The 17,614-nt window shown below is 38.2% G+C and overlaps 2 protein-coding genes across 3 annotated transcripts; both read right to left on the reverse strand.

Moving 5' to 3' along the window:
• Nucleotides 1-1,314: 1,314 nt before the first annotated feature.
• On the reverse strand, nt 1,315-10,511 carry LOC135595923 (AP-4 complex subunit mu-like). 2 transcript variants are annotated; one of them, XM_065087446.1, is made up of 13 exons: nt 10,324-10,511; nt 8,903-9,009; nt 8,426-8,629; nt 8,138-8,254; nt 7,864-7,992; nt 6,073-6,199; nt 5,088-5,188; nt 4,837-4,941; nt 4,612-4,706; nt 3,509-3,596; nt 3,211-3,271; nt 3,050-3,123; nt 1,315-1,615 (listed from the first exon to the last, which is right to left on the reverse strand). In XM_065087446.1, the coding sequence occupies exons 1-13, from the start codon at nt 10,379-10,381 to the stop codon at nt 1,517-1,519; spliced, it is 1,365 nt and encodes a 454-aa protein (XP_064943518.1). In that variant the 5' UTR covers nt 10,382-10,511; the 3' UTR covers nt 1,315-1,516. The 2 variants fall into 2 exon arrangements, with proteins under 2 accessions (XP_064943518.1, XP_064943519.1); XM_065087447.1 differs by having other exon boundaries at nt 8,915-9,009; nt 10,324-10,509.
• Nucleotides 10,512-15,235: 4,724 nt separating this feature from the next.
• On the reverse strand, nt 15,236-16,720 carry LOC135595924 (uncharacterized). Its single transcript, XM_065087454.1, has one exon. The coding sequence runs from the start codon at nt 16,672-16,674 to the stop codon at nt 15,409-15,411; it is 1,266 nt and encodes a 421-aa protein (XP_064943526.1). The 5' UTR covers nt 16,675-16,720; the 3' UTR covers nt 15,236-15,408.
• Nucleotides 16,721-17,614: the final 894 nt, after the last annotated feature.

A 17,614-nucleotide genomic window follows, 5' to 3' on the forward strand; every position in this document is an offset into this window, starting at 1 on the left:
GTGAGCCTGACATCACATGATCCGATCAGGCTGTTATGAGAAGGAAAACAAAACTCGCTTTGACCTTGTGTAGTAAAACCATAACAGCTAATACGATCACAGGAGGAAGAGCCACATGTTGAGGAGGCTTTCATTTGGATAGTTCCATTAAACTTGAGTCTACGAGGTACAACTTAGAACCCCATGGACATTGCAGGAACTGTGGTGCTACTTGTGGCGATACATGCGGGAGCAAGGTGCAACAACCCGCTCAGCCGACGACGTTAAGAAAAGTGCCGAGGATGACGGTGACAAAGGACACAGCTAACGGCGCAATCATGAGAGGCTTCATGACTCTGCCGGCCGGTGGCGCGGCGAACCCCGCGTAGCACGCAATGAAGTAGATCACCATGGCCATGTCGGCGGCGAAGGTGAAGAAGACGGCCAAGGCGTGGAGTCGGTATACCAGAAGATAGTGATGGTGGGACGACGCCGACGTAGCAGCGGGTCCCAAGATCTTGATGGCGCCGGAGAGGCCGAGCTGGAGCAGCAGCGGCACGGCCGTCGCGAGGAAGCTGGTCGGTGGCGGCGTCGCTGGTGGATCGGGCTGGGATGCGGTAGCTCCTTCTGCGACTACTTCTTGCAAGCTAATGACATGTGACGACGCCATTGCTGAGAAACTGCGCATCGGTGGGCGTTGTTATATATCGGGGATGGAGGTCGCAGGGTCCCCGTCATGGCGTTACGGGGAGCAGTCGCTGAGCGGGACCTGAGCTGTCACCCACGGGCGAGGATGAGAAATTGCCGAGGTTGAGGAAGAGCGGATCCACCTGCACCCAGGTTAAGGTTGGTGGCAGCAGAAAGCACTTCGATGTTTTCACATAGGGAAGAGAGGTTGATTTCGCTGCTATGTGGGAGCAACTCATCTCACGTGGGTGCATCTGGCATTAGTTTCATTGGTTTCAAACCATATGTCAAACTTGGGTACTAACAAAAGGGACCGAGGTGGCCGCCGACGTGCTGGAGATGGGGTGTCGCTGAGGTGGCCTCACGGGTGCCGTCGAAACTTGAGGGGCTGCTGCATCATCAACTCAAGCAAAAACGTCGACTAAATTGCAATGGAATATTATGTAATATTTATGTGGGCAATTTAGAGAGTGCAGAAACAGGTTATTAAGCTAACCATAGGCAAACACACACACACACACACAAATGTACAGAGAATGTGCAAGCTAGTCAGCAAGAAATGACAAATCAAATATAGATTCGGTTAAAAATAAAGAACGAAAAAACCTAATGCAAGTGAAGAATTGTACCAATTGTTAGAACTCATACTTGTTTTCCATACCGAGTCGATTGATAAATAGCTTTTAATGCATGAGAAATCAAACCATAAAAAACATGATACAAGCTCAATATACAGACAAATCATGATAGTTTTCCTCTTTATTTTGTCTCAAAAAATGTAGGTACAAACAAAGACCGAATCCAACAAAGACACCTTGATAACAATAAAAAGAAACCAGATATGAGATTCTCACAAACGAGCCACGTAGGAGTTTGATTGTGTGACATATCTCACCCACCGATATGGGTTGTAGGAGGGTGACTTCTTTGCTATGTGTAGATATCTTACCTGCCCAAAGAGAATCATGCCATGAGTAGGAAGGACGTTATTGCTTATTACTTTTAGCTCAAAAGCAAGCAGCATATACCTTGACCAACACTGGCATCATATTACAAGAATATAATCTCAAAAACCAAAGAAATACATCGTTGAATAAATTATTATAGACCGAACTAAAATAAAAATCATCCAAGTTTTTTTGTCGATAGGATCCTTATCGGGCAAACCCCATGAGATGTTGGGCAAAATTCCTAGTCAAAGCAAACTCAAGGATTTGAGAGTTTGGTTGGAGGGTAGAAAGTTCTGCTTCACATATTGCAGTTTGTCCAAACTAATGAGTCAATCAAGAATTGTGACGACCAACGCCTATGCTGAAATTTGTAATTTATTTATTTTTGGTTAAAATGCGACCTAGAAAATATTCAAACAAACAATTCCTGAAGCTTGTTACATAAGTAGCATGCCTTATTGGAATGTAAGAGCTACTCTGTACTGTTTTGCAGTAAATGAAATACTATAATTTCATGCTAGCATAGCCACTCCAAACCCCGAGTTGATGGAAATCTTGTTCACTGGGCTGCCCTTTTTATTTTCATCCTAAGCTCTATGCTTGGTGTGGCCCTTCATCATGTCTAAATATCTATCAGCAGATCCTTTTCTCATTTGAACTGTATCGCCTTATATTAGTATTTCTACATTTAATCTGTTTTTAAGTACTTCTACTAAAACTTGTTTTATATGTTCTACAAGGTAACTTAGTTGCAACTTAGTGATTCTGAAGAAGTAGAACCTTAGACTATATGTAGGCATAAAGGGATGAACAATTTCAAATAAGCATTGAACTAACACCTCTAGTACATATATAAGATACTACTGTTTCTGATAATCCAGTCATGATCTTCCAGAAAATTCACTTAAAATAGGCCTGCAGGTTGCAGCTTAAGTTAATGTTCGTTTATGAGTAACTGAACATGTCTGCTTTCAGATGATCACCTGCTGAAGAAAAAAGTAATAGCAATCAAACAAGATAATGAAAATCATCATAAGTATGGTAGAACTCAGTAAGGTGGCTGGAGTTGCCACTCAACCCACAAAAACCATCCAAATAATCATCGGCATTTTAGAATAATTCGAGAAAGAGTAATGATATATAAACAAAGCCACTTGATTTGCGCCCCCCTATTTGATCAACGGTGATCCACTGACTGTAATATTTAACATAGGATCAAAGGTAATAATTATTTCTATGCTGAAAAATAAAGCATGACCCACTGTCTGAAACTGTCACCGATGTGAAGTCTGAGGTGGTCAATATATGCAATAACACCTCCACAAGTAAAGAGGTTGTTTTTGGGCATCCAGGTTGCAAAGGAGCAGACCCATCAAAGTGCCAAAAAGAAACGAACATGCTGATAAGGGAGTCTAAGTAAATCATTGCCTCACCTGAAGCTTTGATGCATTGTACATTGGTATTGTGAAGTTCATGTTTATTGGTCCAGCCTCTCTAGCAATGTTTCCTGAGTTTCAATGATTAAAACTTTTACCAAACAAACACAAGATTATAATAAAAAAATACAATCTAAGCAAGTATACATGTCTCTTACCATGTGATTCCTGTGAAAATGTGAGCTTTGCACATAGCGTGTGTTCAGACCCACCCACAATCTGAAGCATTTTTCTTAGTGAGATGAAGATGTGAACAAACAACTTAAAAAACAACAATACAAAATATCCATGCTTGTATGACCAAGATTTAGTGGAAGACATGACACGTTAAAGCTTGGATCATGAGAAGTTTCTATAAGAATGGCATTTTTACTATTGATATGTTGTAAAATTGATATAGTTTGTAAAATAACAGCACAAATAGAATAAAACGAAAAACATAGATGAAAACCCTGCCTTCTTTAGACACCATTCAAGTCTTTTAGCTCCCTCTTTAAAATCAGCTGTCTGTCCAACAGCACCAGACTCCAACTCAAAACTAACCCTGTACATCATTGTTCAAAGATACACTTATCAGCAATGGGGAATCAAATATAGTTTGAAATCATAAGTACTGGTTTATCTCTTTGCCATTAACAACTAACACTTTATAATCAGAACCATCAATCGTCGAACAACACAAATAAAGAAACAAGCATGTATCATGCAGTACTTTGTAACATGTTTGGAAGAAAAATAAAGAACTGAAAGAACATGTGAGTGATATCATAATTGGAGATTGTGTTGCCGATTCACTAGTGAGCTATTATTTGCATCCACCATTTATGAAATACCAAGAAAGATATTCCAACTTTACTGAATAAATTTCATCAAAATGAAAATTTTATCTTTGTGAACTGCTTCCTGACCTTGTACAAATATTAACTATGCACATATTTCCTTCGAGGTAGAAATCTAAAGGTCAGAAACATAAGAAAGAATGACACCTAAATTAGAAGACACAAGATACAAGAAAGATAATATCATCAGCAGTAGCATATTTTGAGAATTGAGATTTAATGAGATGGGTTAATTTATGAAAAAATCAACCACAGTATTACATGGATTAAAGCCAACAGATATCCAGAATATAAAAGTCAAAGCTATGATTATAGTGGGAGTATGCTTTGTCTGGAAGCTTATCTTTCTAGACTAATTATGTCATGAAGGAGGGTTGTTAATACGGGTGTCATGAATAGGTGGAATGAGATTGATATAAAAAGCTTTCATTATAAATGGAAGTGTTGTTTTGCCAGTAACGTCCATTATGAGGATTCATCAGCTTTTAATGGACTTTTCTCTCCTGAAAATCTGACTCTCTAGTTAAAACTACGATCTATGTACTAATGAGCACACACACATTTCTGAAAGTTTGCAATCACAATCATCGAAGTGGAAAAAATCGGTCAAAGCAACCTGCTGATAATTCAGAATAATGCACTTATGCTTACTTGTAAGTTAAAGCTAGGAAACATAATGGCGAGTGCTGAAGAAGAGATGTGAAAGAAAGAAAAAAGCACCTTGCTGTATAAGTTGGCACCGGCATTTGTACTATAATTGTGTTAGCAGTTACACTTGCTGCAAAATCAGCACGTATTTTTATAATAGCTTCAGCCTGATAGCATAAAAATATTGCGTTCAGATTGATCTTGGCCATCATGAATAATATTTATGTATAAAAAAATCTTTAACAATAAAGGAAGCATCCTGTAATAATGAGGAGATAAAAAAAAGGATGACCCAACCTTTAATTGTCCTGCTTCTTCAATCAATGCACTAACACGAAAAGGAGGCTTAAATTCCTGAGTCATACGATAGTTCATCGCAGCAAATTCTCCATCTGGAGGTATCTATCACCAAGAGAGGAACATTAAATGATTAAATACCTTGCGGAAAAAAAAAATAATTCCCTAAAGATGCTGCTTTTGTAAGATATATTCTAATTAATAGCATTCTCTATTAGCATCTTGATATATATGGAAAGCAATATACTCACTAGTGATAAAGTTCGGTCCACATCAAAGCTGTCAAGACGAACCGATTCATGGAAATTACAGTCATCAAGTATTACAGCTCCTCCTGCTGAACTTCTATAGTCTGTAACATAACCAATCTTGCAATGATTAACAACTCAGAAGCTCACTGTATATGATTCAATGACACAGTAGCAAAATTCTCCAAAATTCTAGAGTTTCAGAGATGTTTGAGGAGGCTAAACGAATCACTGGATACTGTTCCAAAGATAGATGAATTAAGAGTTATCTATTCAAGTATCAACAAACATAAAGATCTATCACTAATGACAAAACTCCAAATAAAAACTTCATTACAGATTACAAGCTAGTGATGCCATTTTTTGTGTGTATCCTAGTAATGTCTTTTCCCAACTGTCTAATTCAGCCTCTCTCATACTTATTTTTTAGTCACAATGAAAGCCATATTAATTGAACTTCTATACACTATATCCATTAAAAATCCTATTTGTACATACTTATCCAATTCTTTTTCTGATTTTGACATTTTTTTTCAATTTTCAATTTCAACACTAGTTAGTCTATACATGCATGACATTGCAAGATTGAAAACTACTTAGACACATCAATACTTACAAAGTGGCACACCAGGATCCATCTAAAGCCAATGATATCATTTAATATTAATACAGTTTACATAGGACATCACGTAGAGGTCAGAGATAGCCATCAAAATGGCTCAATACATGCAACCAATGGTTTTAATCACTTGTGTGATGACTAAACTAGCTTATTTTCCAATAAATTAAACAGATATGGAAGCATCTTGTACCTACAAAGTGACAGACACTAAAACTAAACCTATAAAAGTCAATCTAGAGACAAATTTCTGCTAAGCCTAAGATGTCTGTTAAACATGAGATATTACAAAAAAAATACAGACCTGAAGTTTAAGTGAAAACAAAGCAACAATATAATCAGCAGCTAGGAGACTAGGTTTGTTCTCACCATAAACAGAAGAACTGTTCCTACCAATGCTCAAGTCCTCATTAAGAGCCAGACGAATTTCTGGGCTTCCTGTCAAGTAGCTTTTCATTTGAATGGTGCCATCAATCTCTGATGTGAGTATATAACCCTGTTCCATGTTAACATCTGCTGTCAGAATGGTATAACATAAAATGCATAGCTTACATGGAAAGAATCACACATCTTTACCATGATTCTGACATACTCATGTAAACATGGAGTTTCTGCAGGATCCAAATTTGAATAAACAAAGGCTTAATACAAATGAAAAAATCTTCTGACCAACCATGTGCCTGATTAACCCTCTAAAATCAGTGTCTAACCTAATTCCTAGACGAATCTAGGTAAGATACAAACTTGCCTAACAACCTAGAATGTTGATTAGCAGGTCGAACTAGCTACCTCAATAGCTGCAGTTTAAGCTCAAGCAATCAAGGAGCAACTATTCAAGAGTAAGGAAAAGTAACAAGCTTTCCAATATAAAAAATGACCACCTAAAAGAACCATAGAAGCAAACAAGACAACAAAACACCTTCAAAGAATCCAGAACATATACACTTTAAACATTGAGTTCCACAAGGGTCTCTATTGTGGAGACTTTCGCACTGGGCTTGCCCTTTTCTGCATGTTAATTTCCATTCAGCAAGCTAGGAATAAGAATTGGAGTACTTGGCAAAAGTAAAACATAGATACAATCATCCAACAAACTAAAATTAATGAAACTAAAAGAATAATTAACTTTAACATCTTTGGTTCATTCTGACCCAAAACTACAACCAAAGCAGGTCTTGATCAAAACAGCACTACAACAAAGAATGAAAGGGGATTCATTCCACTATTAATTGTGATAGTTTGTCCTGTAACCAGAAATAATTTATTTCCTTTAAAAGATAATATAACCCAGAATACTAAAATTTCCATTAGTATTTATTGTTGCAGACACCAATTTATTGTTGACAAGTGCAGGCTTTGAATTTAAATTCTGTAGACCACAAAAAGAATGAAGAACATGAACATAGTCACGGAAGAATTAGCCAATAATTAATCAAGAACAAAGAGTAAGCTAGGTCAGTAAAATTTTTTAATGGCCATTAGTTTTGTATTTAATTAGGAATATAAATATTGGATGTGCCATTTGGTATGAACTTGTAATTATTGATCCAATGGCCGACTGGTATGCAGACCGAGTAATTTAATCTGTTCCAGTCCCAAACCAAGCTTTCCACACAGTACGCTAACCATACTCTACTCATTGAACAGTAAACTAATTGACATCAAATTATATTGGTCAATAGGCTCCGCCTCAGAATCAAGCTATTGCATAGTAAGATCACTGTACTATCCTTATCAAGCAATAAGCAGTTTTGAAAGAGATCTGAAGCTGAAATTAAATAATTGCCACCCCTCGTGTTGTTATGAACAGTAATTGTACAATTTGACTAATGGTGTTCATTTTAGTTTGCTATAAACCTTTAAGCAGATAGGACATTTCATGTTGTATAAATCAGCAAAATGTAAACATATGTTTAGAAGGGCAGGTTATTGGAGTCCTAGAGTGAATAACGAATTTGATAGAGGACTTATCTAATTTGGCATCCAAAAGCTGGTCTCCAATTAGCTTAGATGAGACAAGATAATATGGATTTATGATACCACATACATTTTGTTGCACAAACATGTCTACATGAGCATGGAGTGATAATCTAAATAAAGCAAATAAATTTTGACACAACTACTCATGTAATCGAACTGACAAAAGACAGATTTACTCACACTAGAGCTGAATGTCACACTTATTTTTTCAATAATGTCAACAAATATTTCCTCCCTCTTTCTGCCACCAGGTTCTGTAACTATAACAGATTTGGTAACAGCTGTACCAGGCATCTTTTTGGTGCCTTGCTGCAAGTATGCAAATAACAGTAATAAAATGAAAGTCTGAAACATAAAACCAAGTAGATGAAAATAAATTGTATACAAGAGGAGAACTAGGAACTTAAGAGATTCTCCAGATGCATGGAATAACTAAAGGATTACTAAATGGTACCATAAACATTGATGCCGGACCAAGAGGAGGCACACGTGCGGAATCAATTACAATTGGTTCATTAAATACATATGACTTCAAAACCTCCGTAGAAGTTGTTTGTGGATAACCAAAGTCCTGAAATAGAATTTCATATGCAACAGATATAGTCAATTGTCAAAATTCATATCCATGACATAGTAAATAACAATTGCACTATAGTAGTCAACCGTGTCCTGCAAAATCATGAAGTAAATAATTAAATATATTAACATTTGAATCTATGTAAGACAATGAACATATACTTACAATAACTTCATCAAGTAATTCATACACGAGCACGAAATTTTTTCGCAACGAGTCTTCGTTAAGAACCCCAAGATAATCTTTTGTGACACGAGCAATTCTTTGCAAGAGCTCTAGAACAAGAGAAGGTGAAACATTAACTCTTGTTGTTGTCACAAAGAACAATCCCGCAATCTTCACGTGGATGTAGTTAACCCCATCCACATTCTATTGTCAGAAAAAGACAAAAGAAACAAGCTGTAAGGCTTAGTGACATATAGATGCATCACTAACATAATTCCTATATGACACCATAAAGAATGAAATATATCAAGAAAGAAAAAAAATGGATATGACAGAACCTATTAATAATTTCTCTAATGAATAATCGAGAACGGACAACTCCTGAGTTGTTGATTCATTGTGCTAATCCTGACTGTTCCTTTGTGCATTCATAACAATTAGACAAGACATATATGATACTTTACTAGCCTTGCTTACACAAATACCTACAAAGACAGGAGGTGCCTCCTCTTCTTCATCCTCTTTCCAGAACTTCACTTTGCGAAAAAATATCTCAGCACTTCCTTTTGAAACTTCCCCACGATCTGCATCAATTGTTCAAGGTAAATTTAAACTCAACTTCTCAAATGAAAAGGAAAGAAACCAAGCCTACCCACCAAAAGCTCAAGCATAAAACCACATCATAAAGCTCGGAAATATAAAACTTAATCCACTAAGCATCAGAAACATAAATAAGAACTGGACAAGAAAATTTTAGGACCTGCAGGAAAAAGGACATATTGTAATACTTTGCAGATGGCAAATTTTATGACGATCAATGACTTGATTTTACATGTCTTTCTACATTCAACAAAGTACAAATGCTTGGAATGGTATATGTAATTACCATCCATGTCGAGCGTCGCACACACTATCTAGTCGAATTAACCTATCTGACATGTCTCATGAAAATTTTTCGAAGAAATAAGAATCAACATAGAAAAACCTAAAAAAGAAAGAAGACAAGAAAAAGAAAGCAAAATACTAAATCAGAAAAGAAATTGAACATTGATTGTGATCCATGAATCTAATGTTTTCGTAATGATTTTGCAAAACATGCAAATTAAATCATTTGGTGGAACCTTTTGCCATGTGAATATGAAAAATTGACACTCCTCCAAGAAGACATACTGCCTTCTAGCAGACAAAGCAACATCGAAGTTGAAGCCATTTATGCATTTCCTATCTATATTTTCTTATTGAAGAAGTCATGGATAAACAATGCAGCTAGAAGTCTATTAGCAGAACCAGATGTAATTATGATACAAATTAGCAACAAAAAAAGACGTCGTCATGATCAAATGTGTACAAAGCAAATAATCATCTAAGAACACCCAGTTTCAGAAATAAGCTGCAGATACATCACATGTCTAGGTAGCAGAAAATATCGCTTTCATTAACATATATTTGTAGCACAAAAGATAGAAAAGCAAAGATGCAATCTGCCAGCAAGATGGAATTTTGGAGGGCACTGCGTGCTCGCATAAAGAACTTTCGAATATGACCAAATGCAAATTTGGTATCAAATTAAAGAACCGTAATCCCAGCACCATGGCTCCAGACGTCTTATAGGGCAAATGTTGCACAAAAGCGATCATCCATTAGATGAATCCGACTCAGCCCGTAAACGACCGACAAGATCCAAGAAAGAATGGCTGACAAACCTTGGATCCGCACAATCGACAGATCTCAAAGTCGTAGTGACAAACGAAATATAGGGTTTCCATCAAACGATACAGAGATCCACGGACCTCATGCCCTATTGGCGAACTATGGTTAGGGTCTCGACCAAACGACACAGGCGAACTAGCGATGCGATCGCAGACGAATCGAGAAAACGAAAGGGAGAAGAAGTTTACAGTCACGGAAGACGATGTTGTCGCCTCGCTGCGACAACACGAAGAACTGGGCGATCATCGATTGTCGTCGAGACCCACACGAACAAGAAAGAAAGCGAGCGCCTATTTGAGCCGACTGGATTTATATGTGTCGTCGCTGTGACTGACGCGAGAAATTTAGATCAAGAAGCCCTCCTCGCATTCTTCTTTCGATGACTTAAACTAACGGATTTACCCTCACAAGAACACTATATATATATACATAAATATATATATGTATATATATATATATACACACACACAAAACTTAAACATTGGGGGATTCATTTGTCATAACGAGGATGATCATATTACGATGACCATAAAAACAAGAGAAGAGATCAATCTCCAAAATAGTATAGTAATAATTATTATTACATTCATTTGTTTGATGTATAATTATATTAACATATCATTTGGTCTCTCCATTCACCTTCATGGAAGATGTTATTTATTGTATATTACAGAAACATATGATTTCAACTTGACATAAAAGATAACCCAATCCAGTAAGACCTTCATAGCCAAAGTGTTCAATTATGTAATGTATTTAACTTATAAAACACATGCTGGGCCTTTTAAAACATTAGTTGGTTGGTCTTCAAATGCATCCACACAGAAACAACAAAAAAACAATCCAACCTTTTCCATCCCTTTGTTCTTCTCCCCCATCTTTTTGTTGACATTTCTTCTCTTCATCCTACCTTCTTCTTCTTCCAGAGTCTCAAAATAAAATGGGAAAAGAGGCAAAGATAAACAGAATCCAATCTTTTTGGATTCTCTTTTTGAGTTGAGTTCCTGTGGAATTCTCTTTATTTTTCTTTTAAATACAGATCACAAGGTCTGTGGAATAAGTGATTCATTCAGTCACAGCAGTTGAGAGCTAATTAACTTTTATTTTTTCCTTTGGATTCTGAAACCCATCTGATCTTATTTTGAACTGATTCTTGAAGTGCATCTTCTTATTGTTTCAGGGTGTCAAAACAAGAGATGCCTGAGGATGGTGCCACTGTTGTCATCAAAACTAACATTTAATGAGCCTCTTTGGCTAGAGTGCCTTTCTCCCTCCTTTTGAGCTTCTGGTCTACACTTTTTTCCTGTTCTTGCCTTTGCTAACCTCCCTTGGCAATTGATCATATAGGGGTCATCATCTCAAACTGAATCCATATCATCCTGATAGAATTGAACAACCATTTCCACTATGATGCTTGAAGCAATGATAGGCTTTCCATGGCAGTTTCCAATTACTTCCTCTACAATCACACCAAGAAACAATGTAGGCAAGAGGAGGGATCCATTCTCACCATGAGATTATGTGAGGGTCCTTCCAAGGCAAGAATGTTTATACAATCCTGTCAAAGTCTCAAATCTCATGTTGGGAATATGGTACTAAGAGCATCCAATAGCTGGTGAACCAACTTCCAGCTGTACTTAATCTGCACAGAAGCCTTATAAAACCAAGCAAAATGCATGTGAAAGGAAATGGTGTAATTCATAAAGGAGCAAAAGAAGTTGATTTTCAGAGGGATGACTAGTTTCAGAAACTTGTAGGAAAATATGCAAATATCACTCACAACTTGGCTGAGCATAATTAACATTAGATAGAATGTACTTTAATAATTACAGCAATTCTAGATGCTCATGGTATTTGGATGCCAAATGGACTACCAAATCCATACCTTATATTGCGAAGTCATGGAAGGAAACCAGATGACAGAGGATTAAGCAACATATGCATGGCAAATATCAGACAACACAAACAAGCTTAAGAAATAGAATGTCCGAACATATTTCCTCATCACCTAAAAAAGCTTGGAATATACTCGCACATATTTTCTTATTACCTGTAAAAGTTTGGATTATACTCACACATATGCATGTGTATTATATTACATGTATATATATAAAGTCCAGTGTTGTAATTGACCAGAGAATTAACAGTGTTTGATTCACAACTAGTAATGCTAGGTAGCAATTGCATAGTAGCAGTTGCAAGTGCAGTTGTTTGGATGCTACTTGAAATTAAGGTAGAGAAGCCGGCATCCGATGTTCAGAGAGGAAGGAGGTGACAGTAGTTATATGATCTAAAGTGCAGGAGAAAGGGTTAATGTGTGAGACAACACATGAGAGCATGGTGAGAGTATCTGAATTCAAATTTAACTTGCAACCTCAACATGCAAAAGTATGTCATGCAGCATTTCAAACCACAAATTCATTTATAGCATGTGAGGACCGAGTTGCATGTGCAAATACTGGAAGTGTCTTATTTGCAGGCAATCAAATGCTTATAAGTGGGGGTACTGTTGTGAAATGACTTGCAAGAAGACCATTTGCAGGCCCTCTTAAGTGTACATTGGTACAAATAGCTGCAATGACATTGATCACAGTTATCACAATTCAGATTTAAGTTTTGCAATGTGTTGCAGTCATTTAACTGGGGAAAAGGATCAATTCCAATAAGAACTTGTCTATTGAAATCACTTTTTAAGTTTTATGACAATAGTAAGCACTACTTTCATAACATGCACTCTACTAAGATATCCCATTGAAATGTACCAATAAGACTTTAACCCAATAATATGTGAACTAAATAACAAGAACTGTCTTAATATCCAACCGGCACGTATTTTACCTCAAGATGAGCGCCACGTTTACAGCATGTGAACATTTATGCTAAATGTCAACTAAACAGAATTAGAAACATAGAATTGAGTTGCTAGATTTTCAACAATATGTACAGGATCGTGCAGAACTTTAATTAAGATATATGAACAAAAATAACAACATTTTCTTTAGAACTTGCTGCTACATCCGAGATCAGCCTAGAAAGATTGAAACTTTTATACATGTAAACTGATATATTATGATCAATTTATGCCAATTTTAAAAACCTGTCATATATCTGGTATAGCTCACGGAAAGTATGCATGTTATCAACTATTAATAAAGGATGCCATGTTTATTTAATCCCTTAACTTGATATTCTAGCTGTAAGTTATTCCTTGCTGAACTATATTATTTGAAGGAATACTACTAAGAACTAGAATATCTATGACATCTAACAAGTATAGCTATTTCTTGTTGAACTATATTATATGAAGGAATTCTTCAAATTAAGAACTAGAATAACAAATGTAGAAGATGGAAAAAAAAAGAATTAGGATATATATTACATCAAGCAACACTGGAAGGGTCGTCACAGCCAATCTAAGCTTACATTCGCTAAAACACAATCCTTATCATGCAACTTGCTAATACACATAAAGATACATATACAACCTTATAAATATCCTAAATGTCAAGTGTCATCAATCCATTAACTATATGATCCTAAGCCTTTTAACTATGGTTCCATCCAAGAGAAGAGTCCTTGCAATCATATGGTGCGAGGATGTCGCCGAACTTGATGTAAAGAATGTAAAGAAGCAAAATTTTGGCTTGGTTCCTAAAAATAGTTTAAGAACTATTACAGATATTGAGAATAAACATGATATCAAGGTTTAAAGCCTAGCTACTTAAGACGGAACATACTTTGCCATACGAAATCAGCACACAATGCATGACAATTAGCACGGTAACATATACAAATCTAAATGACCATGGTCATGCCTTGTCAAGCCACTGGGGATACTAACTGTGCCAATAGCCTACCGGGCAAGGGTCTGAAATGTGACATCTTAAGCCTTGTTATGTGGTATATAAAATTTAAACCTCTCATGAAGGACCTGATAAAAATAGTAAATCATGATTTATGAACAGGTTTTGTGTATTTTCCATATCATCCCTCCTCTTTTTAATGTCAAAGATACAATTAATTTATTTGAATTCGTAAGCGAGGTGCATCATTGACCCATCCCTCATTATCATCAATGGTTGAACTATTGTATCGGCACATAAAAATACATCCACAGAAAGAGTGAGCGCATATATCAAAGTCTTATAAAAATGCATCCACATAAGCTAGGCCGAAAATTGGTGGCCGAACACATCATGGCATGATATAAGTACATCAAACTTCATTTGATAAGGACAGATCCTGGTGAAGTGCACAAAATGCATCCACATAAAGAGGCTCCGATGAATAACAAACAAGTCTACACTGTGAATGCATCTTAGCTATGCTGTGGATTTAAATGCATAATCTAACACAGTCATGGTGAATTTAAGGAAAGAATATGACAAAAAGTATCAGTTTAGGTAATTAGAGAATCAACGATAATATTCTAATATAGCTTCAAATGCGAAATAACCAGATAAAAGTACTGCACAAATAAAAGGGCCAGTGCACTCTGCGGAGCTTCTGCCAAAGTAGAATGTATGAAGAGTTACTCTATGCAGCTTTGCCTAAAGATATTATTCAGTGACTTGAACTCTTCACACTCAAATTGAACCAGTGCAACCTTAATGTGGAAACAAGATTCAGGATCAAAGGCATTGGATTCCCGATGGTCCGGTCTATAACATGTAATATTGGTGATCGTTGCCAAATTGAAAAGAGCAAAAATATGATTATACTATTCGAACAATTCTGTGCCACATTATATTAGCTATCTGAAGGAGCACAAAATTTCAAGATACAAAAAGTTCGAAAGAAACATCCATTGGAATTACTTTTTAGGTTTTCTAGAATATCATAACCAGGAAAGTTTTGTTGGGTAGGTAAGCAAACATGGTAAAACTAATGTGATATTACTATTATGATTAGTTTTGGGAATGCTAATCAGAAAAAGAAAATGAAAGTACCTTTCATAGAAAGCTTCCTTCCTTGTCAAATAGCTGAAGCCACCAAGTACTCTCCAAACTAGGCAAATAGTGAGCTCAGATATCAAAGTCTTATGAAAGTGTCAAGGACCAGGAAGCAAGGCTGATGACTAACATAACCTAAACCAGCAAATTAGAATAGGAGAGAGATTATTCTGTCACCATAAATTAGTTTCTGATGTAGAAAGGGATCAGTCTCCAATACATCAAATGATGACCCAATTAAAATACAACACACTAGAAGTGATACTCTCTTTGGCCAACTGCCTCAGACTCCTTGATCACCTAGAATTCATTACTAGTACACTAGGGCACCCGCAGAGGTATCTCTTCATCCCTCAGAAAGGGAAGATTCTGCAGGTTGTCCAGAATCTCATCGGTAGCATTGACATCTATATGAAAGTTCATGGTATAGTCATCATTTCCTTGGACTCCACTCTCAGAACCACCCTTAAACTCTTGATTGATATTAATACCCCTACCTTCCACTCCCCCTGTATTTGTAGGCATTACCTCACTGCCGGCCCACTGCTCAGGGTCAACCGTCGGCAGGTTTTGATCACCATTACGTTTCCGTCGGTTCCCACCACCCAAAGGCGACTTCTTTGGACCTCCTACGACCTTTTTCATTGCCATCTTCTTCTTACTCCTCGTGACCGGCCCTGTCGATTGCGGTTCCACAACGTTTCCTGTATTAACAGTATTCTGCGGCTCGCGTGGTGGCGTCACATCCTCCTGCCCATGTTTGGAATTCTGAGATGGGTCGATCTTCTCTGAATTGGGAAACATGGGAAAGAAGGGTTTCCATTCGCTATTGAGATCGGGAAAGCTGCAGTTGCCGGCATAGAAGCTCGGCCCACCAGGAAACCCGAGAGGGAAAAAGCCCCAAGAGCAGTAGTACATATTGGTGCCCGGGACTACAGGTGGCGCAGCTGCGAGCTTGGTGGCTTGGAACGGCCGGCGGCAGTTGGGGCAGCGAAGGGTCAGGTTTAGATACTCCCTGGCGTACTGGTGCACGTGGCAGCAGGAGAGGCAGGCGGTCCAGAAGGGATCGGCGGCGGCGGAGGAGGAGGAAATAGGGAAGGGTTTCGAGGAAGAAGCGGCCGCCGCTGCGGCTGCGGAGTTGGCGATGTGGAGCTCGGCGTCGAAAAGTGATTTCTTGGTGGGATCGGAGAGGACGGCGAAGGCATCGACGACGAGGCGGAAGGCCGCGTCGGCGCCGGGAGCCCTGTTTCGATCTGGGTGGAGGAGGAGAGCCAGGCGTCGGTACTGGCGCTTGACGGCGGCAGCATCACCGGCGTCGGTGGAGGAGGAGGAGGAGGGGGAGGGGGAGGGGGGCGGAAGCTGGAGAACGGCATACCAGTCGACGTGGTTGTTGACGCGGCGCTGGGAGGCAAGTAGGACGTCGGCGACGGCGAGGATCTGGTCGACGCCGTCGAGGAGGGGATCCACTTCCATCGCCCGCTCCGCAAACCGCTTGGTCCCGAGGAGGTCGCGCACCCCGAGGAGCCTCTCTGCAACCGCCAGCCACCGCTCCGCCTCCGCCCTGCCGCCTCTCCCGCCCGGATCCATCTTGCACGCGGCCGTCTCTGTCTGGCGAGTGAAGAGAGTCCGAACAGATACCGTCGATTGCAGTAAATGACCAAAAAAGACAACATCCTTCGCCGCGTTACCGTGCCCCGTGAAGGGTATCAGTGTCTTTTAAACACCGGTGTCGGACATTTATGACCCTGCTCTCGCTCGTTGATCAGCCACGTATCCTTTTCTATTTAATTAAATTACCACATTACCCTTCACTTTGCCAACCCTCTTTTTGGCTAATGTTCCGCGTCCCCTCTCCATCAACCCAAACCCGTGGATATCAGTGACGTGGCTCTCCGACCATTCGCCGTGTACAGATGGGGGACCCAAAAAAGTGTCGGTCTCGGGGACGTGAATCCTGAAATATTTCTTTCGCGTGGTGAATGATGAGATGGGAGACTTCAAGCAGGAGACACATTAACAGCCAAGTTATGACACCCCACGTGTAATTTGGTTCTAATTAATCTTGATTTTACACGGTGTGCGGATAAGAATTGTGTTTGCAAAGGTACACAGAATTCGGTGTGCACATCAGTGTATGTCAAATGGGACGTCGATTTAATATGCACAACATAAGCTATAATAATTTTTTTTTGAAAAAAATTAAATAAAAATAAACATTCTAGTGCATGAAATGTAGTGCATGATGTAATTTTGTAAGGTTATTGAAAATAGTTTTTTGTATAATTGTTTTCCCAAGTTAGATGAGTATTTCTTTGGCTTATTCATAAAAAAGAGGGAGAAAATGGAATTTTGGGATCTATTCATGTAATGCCAAGATTGATTTGATGAATTTGAGGGAACATGATTGATGAGAAATTTACTTAGATCAGAATATAAAAAAGAAATGAAGACTTTTCATTCTTTGACTTTTGCCTAATTGGCATCAGCATCCAAAGAGAACTTATTACCTAAACACATGGGTGTGTAA

The sequence above is a fragment of the Musa acuminata genome, chromosome BXJ1-10 (assembly GCF_036884655.1).
Source record: "Musa acuminata AAA Group cultivar baxijiao chromosome BXJ1-10, Cavendish_Baxijiao_AAA, whole genome shotgun sequence".
NCBI classification, from domain to species: domain Eukaryota; kingdom Viridiplantae; phylum Streptophyta; class Magnoliopsida; order Zingiberales; family Musaceae; genus Musa; species Musa acuminata.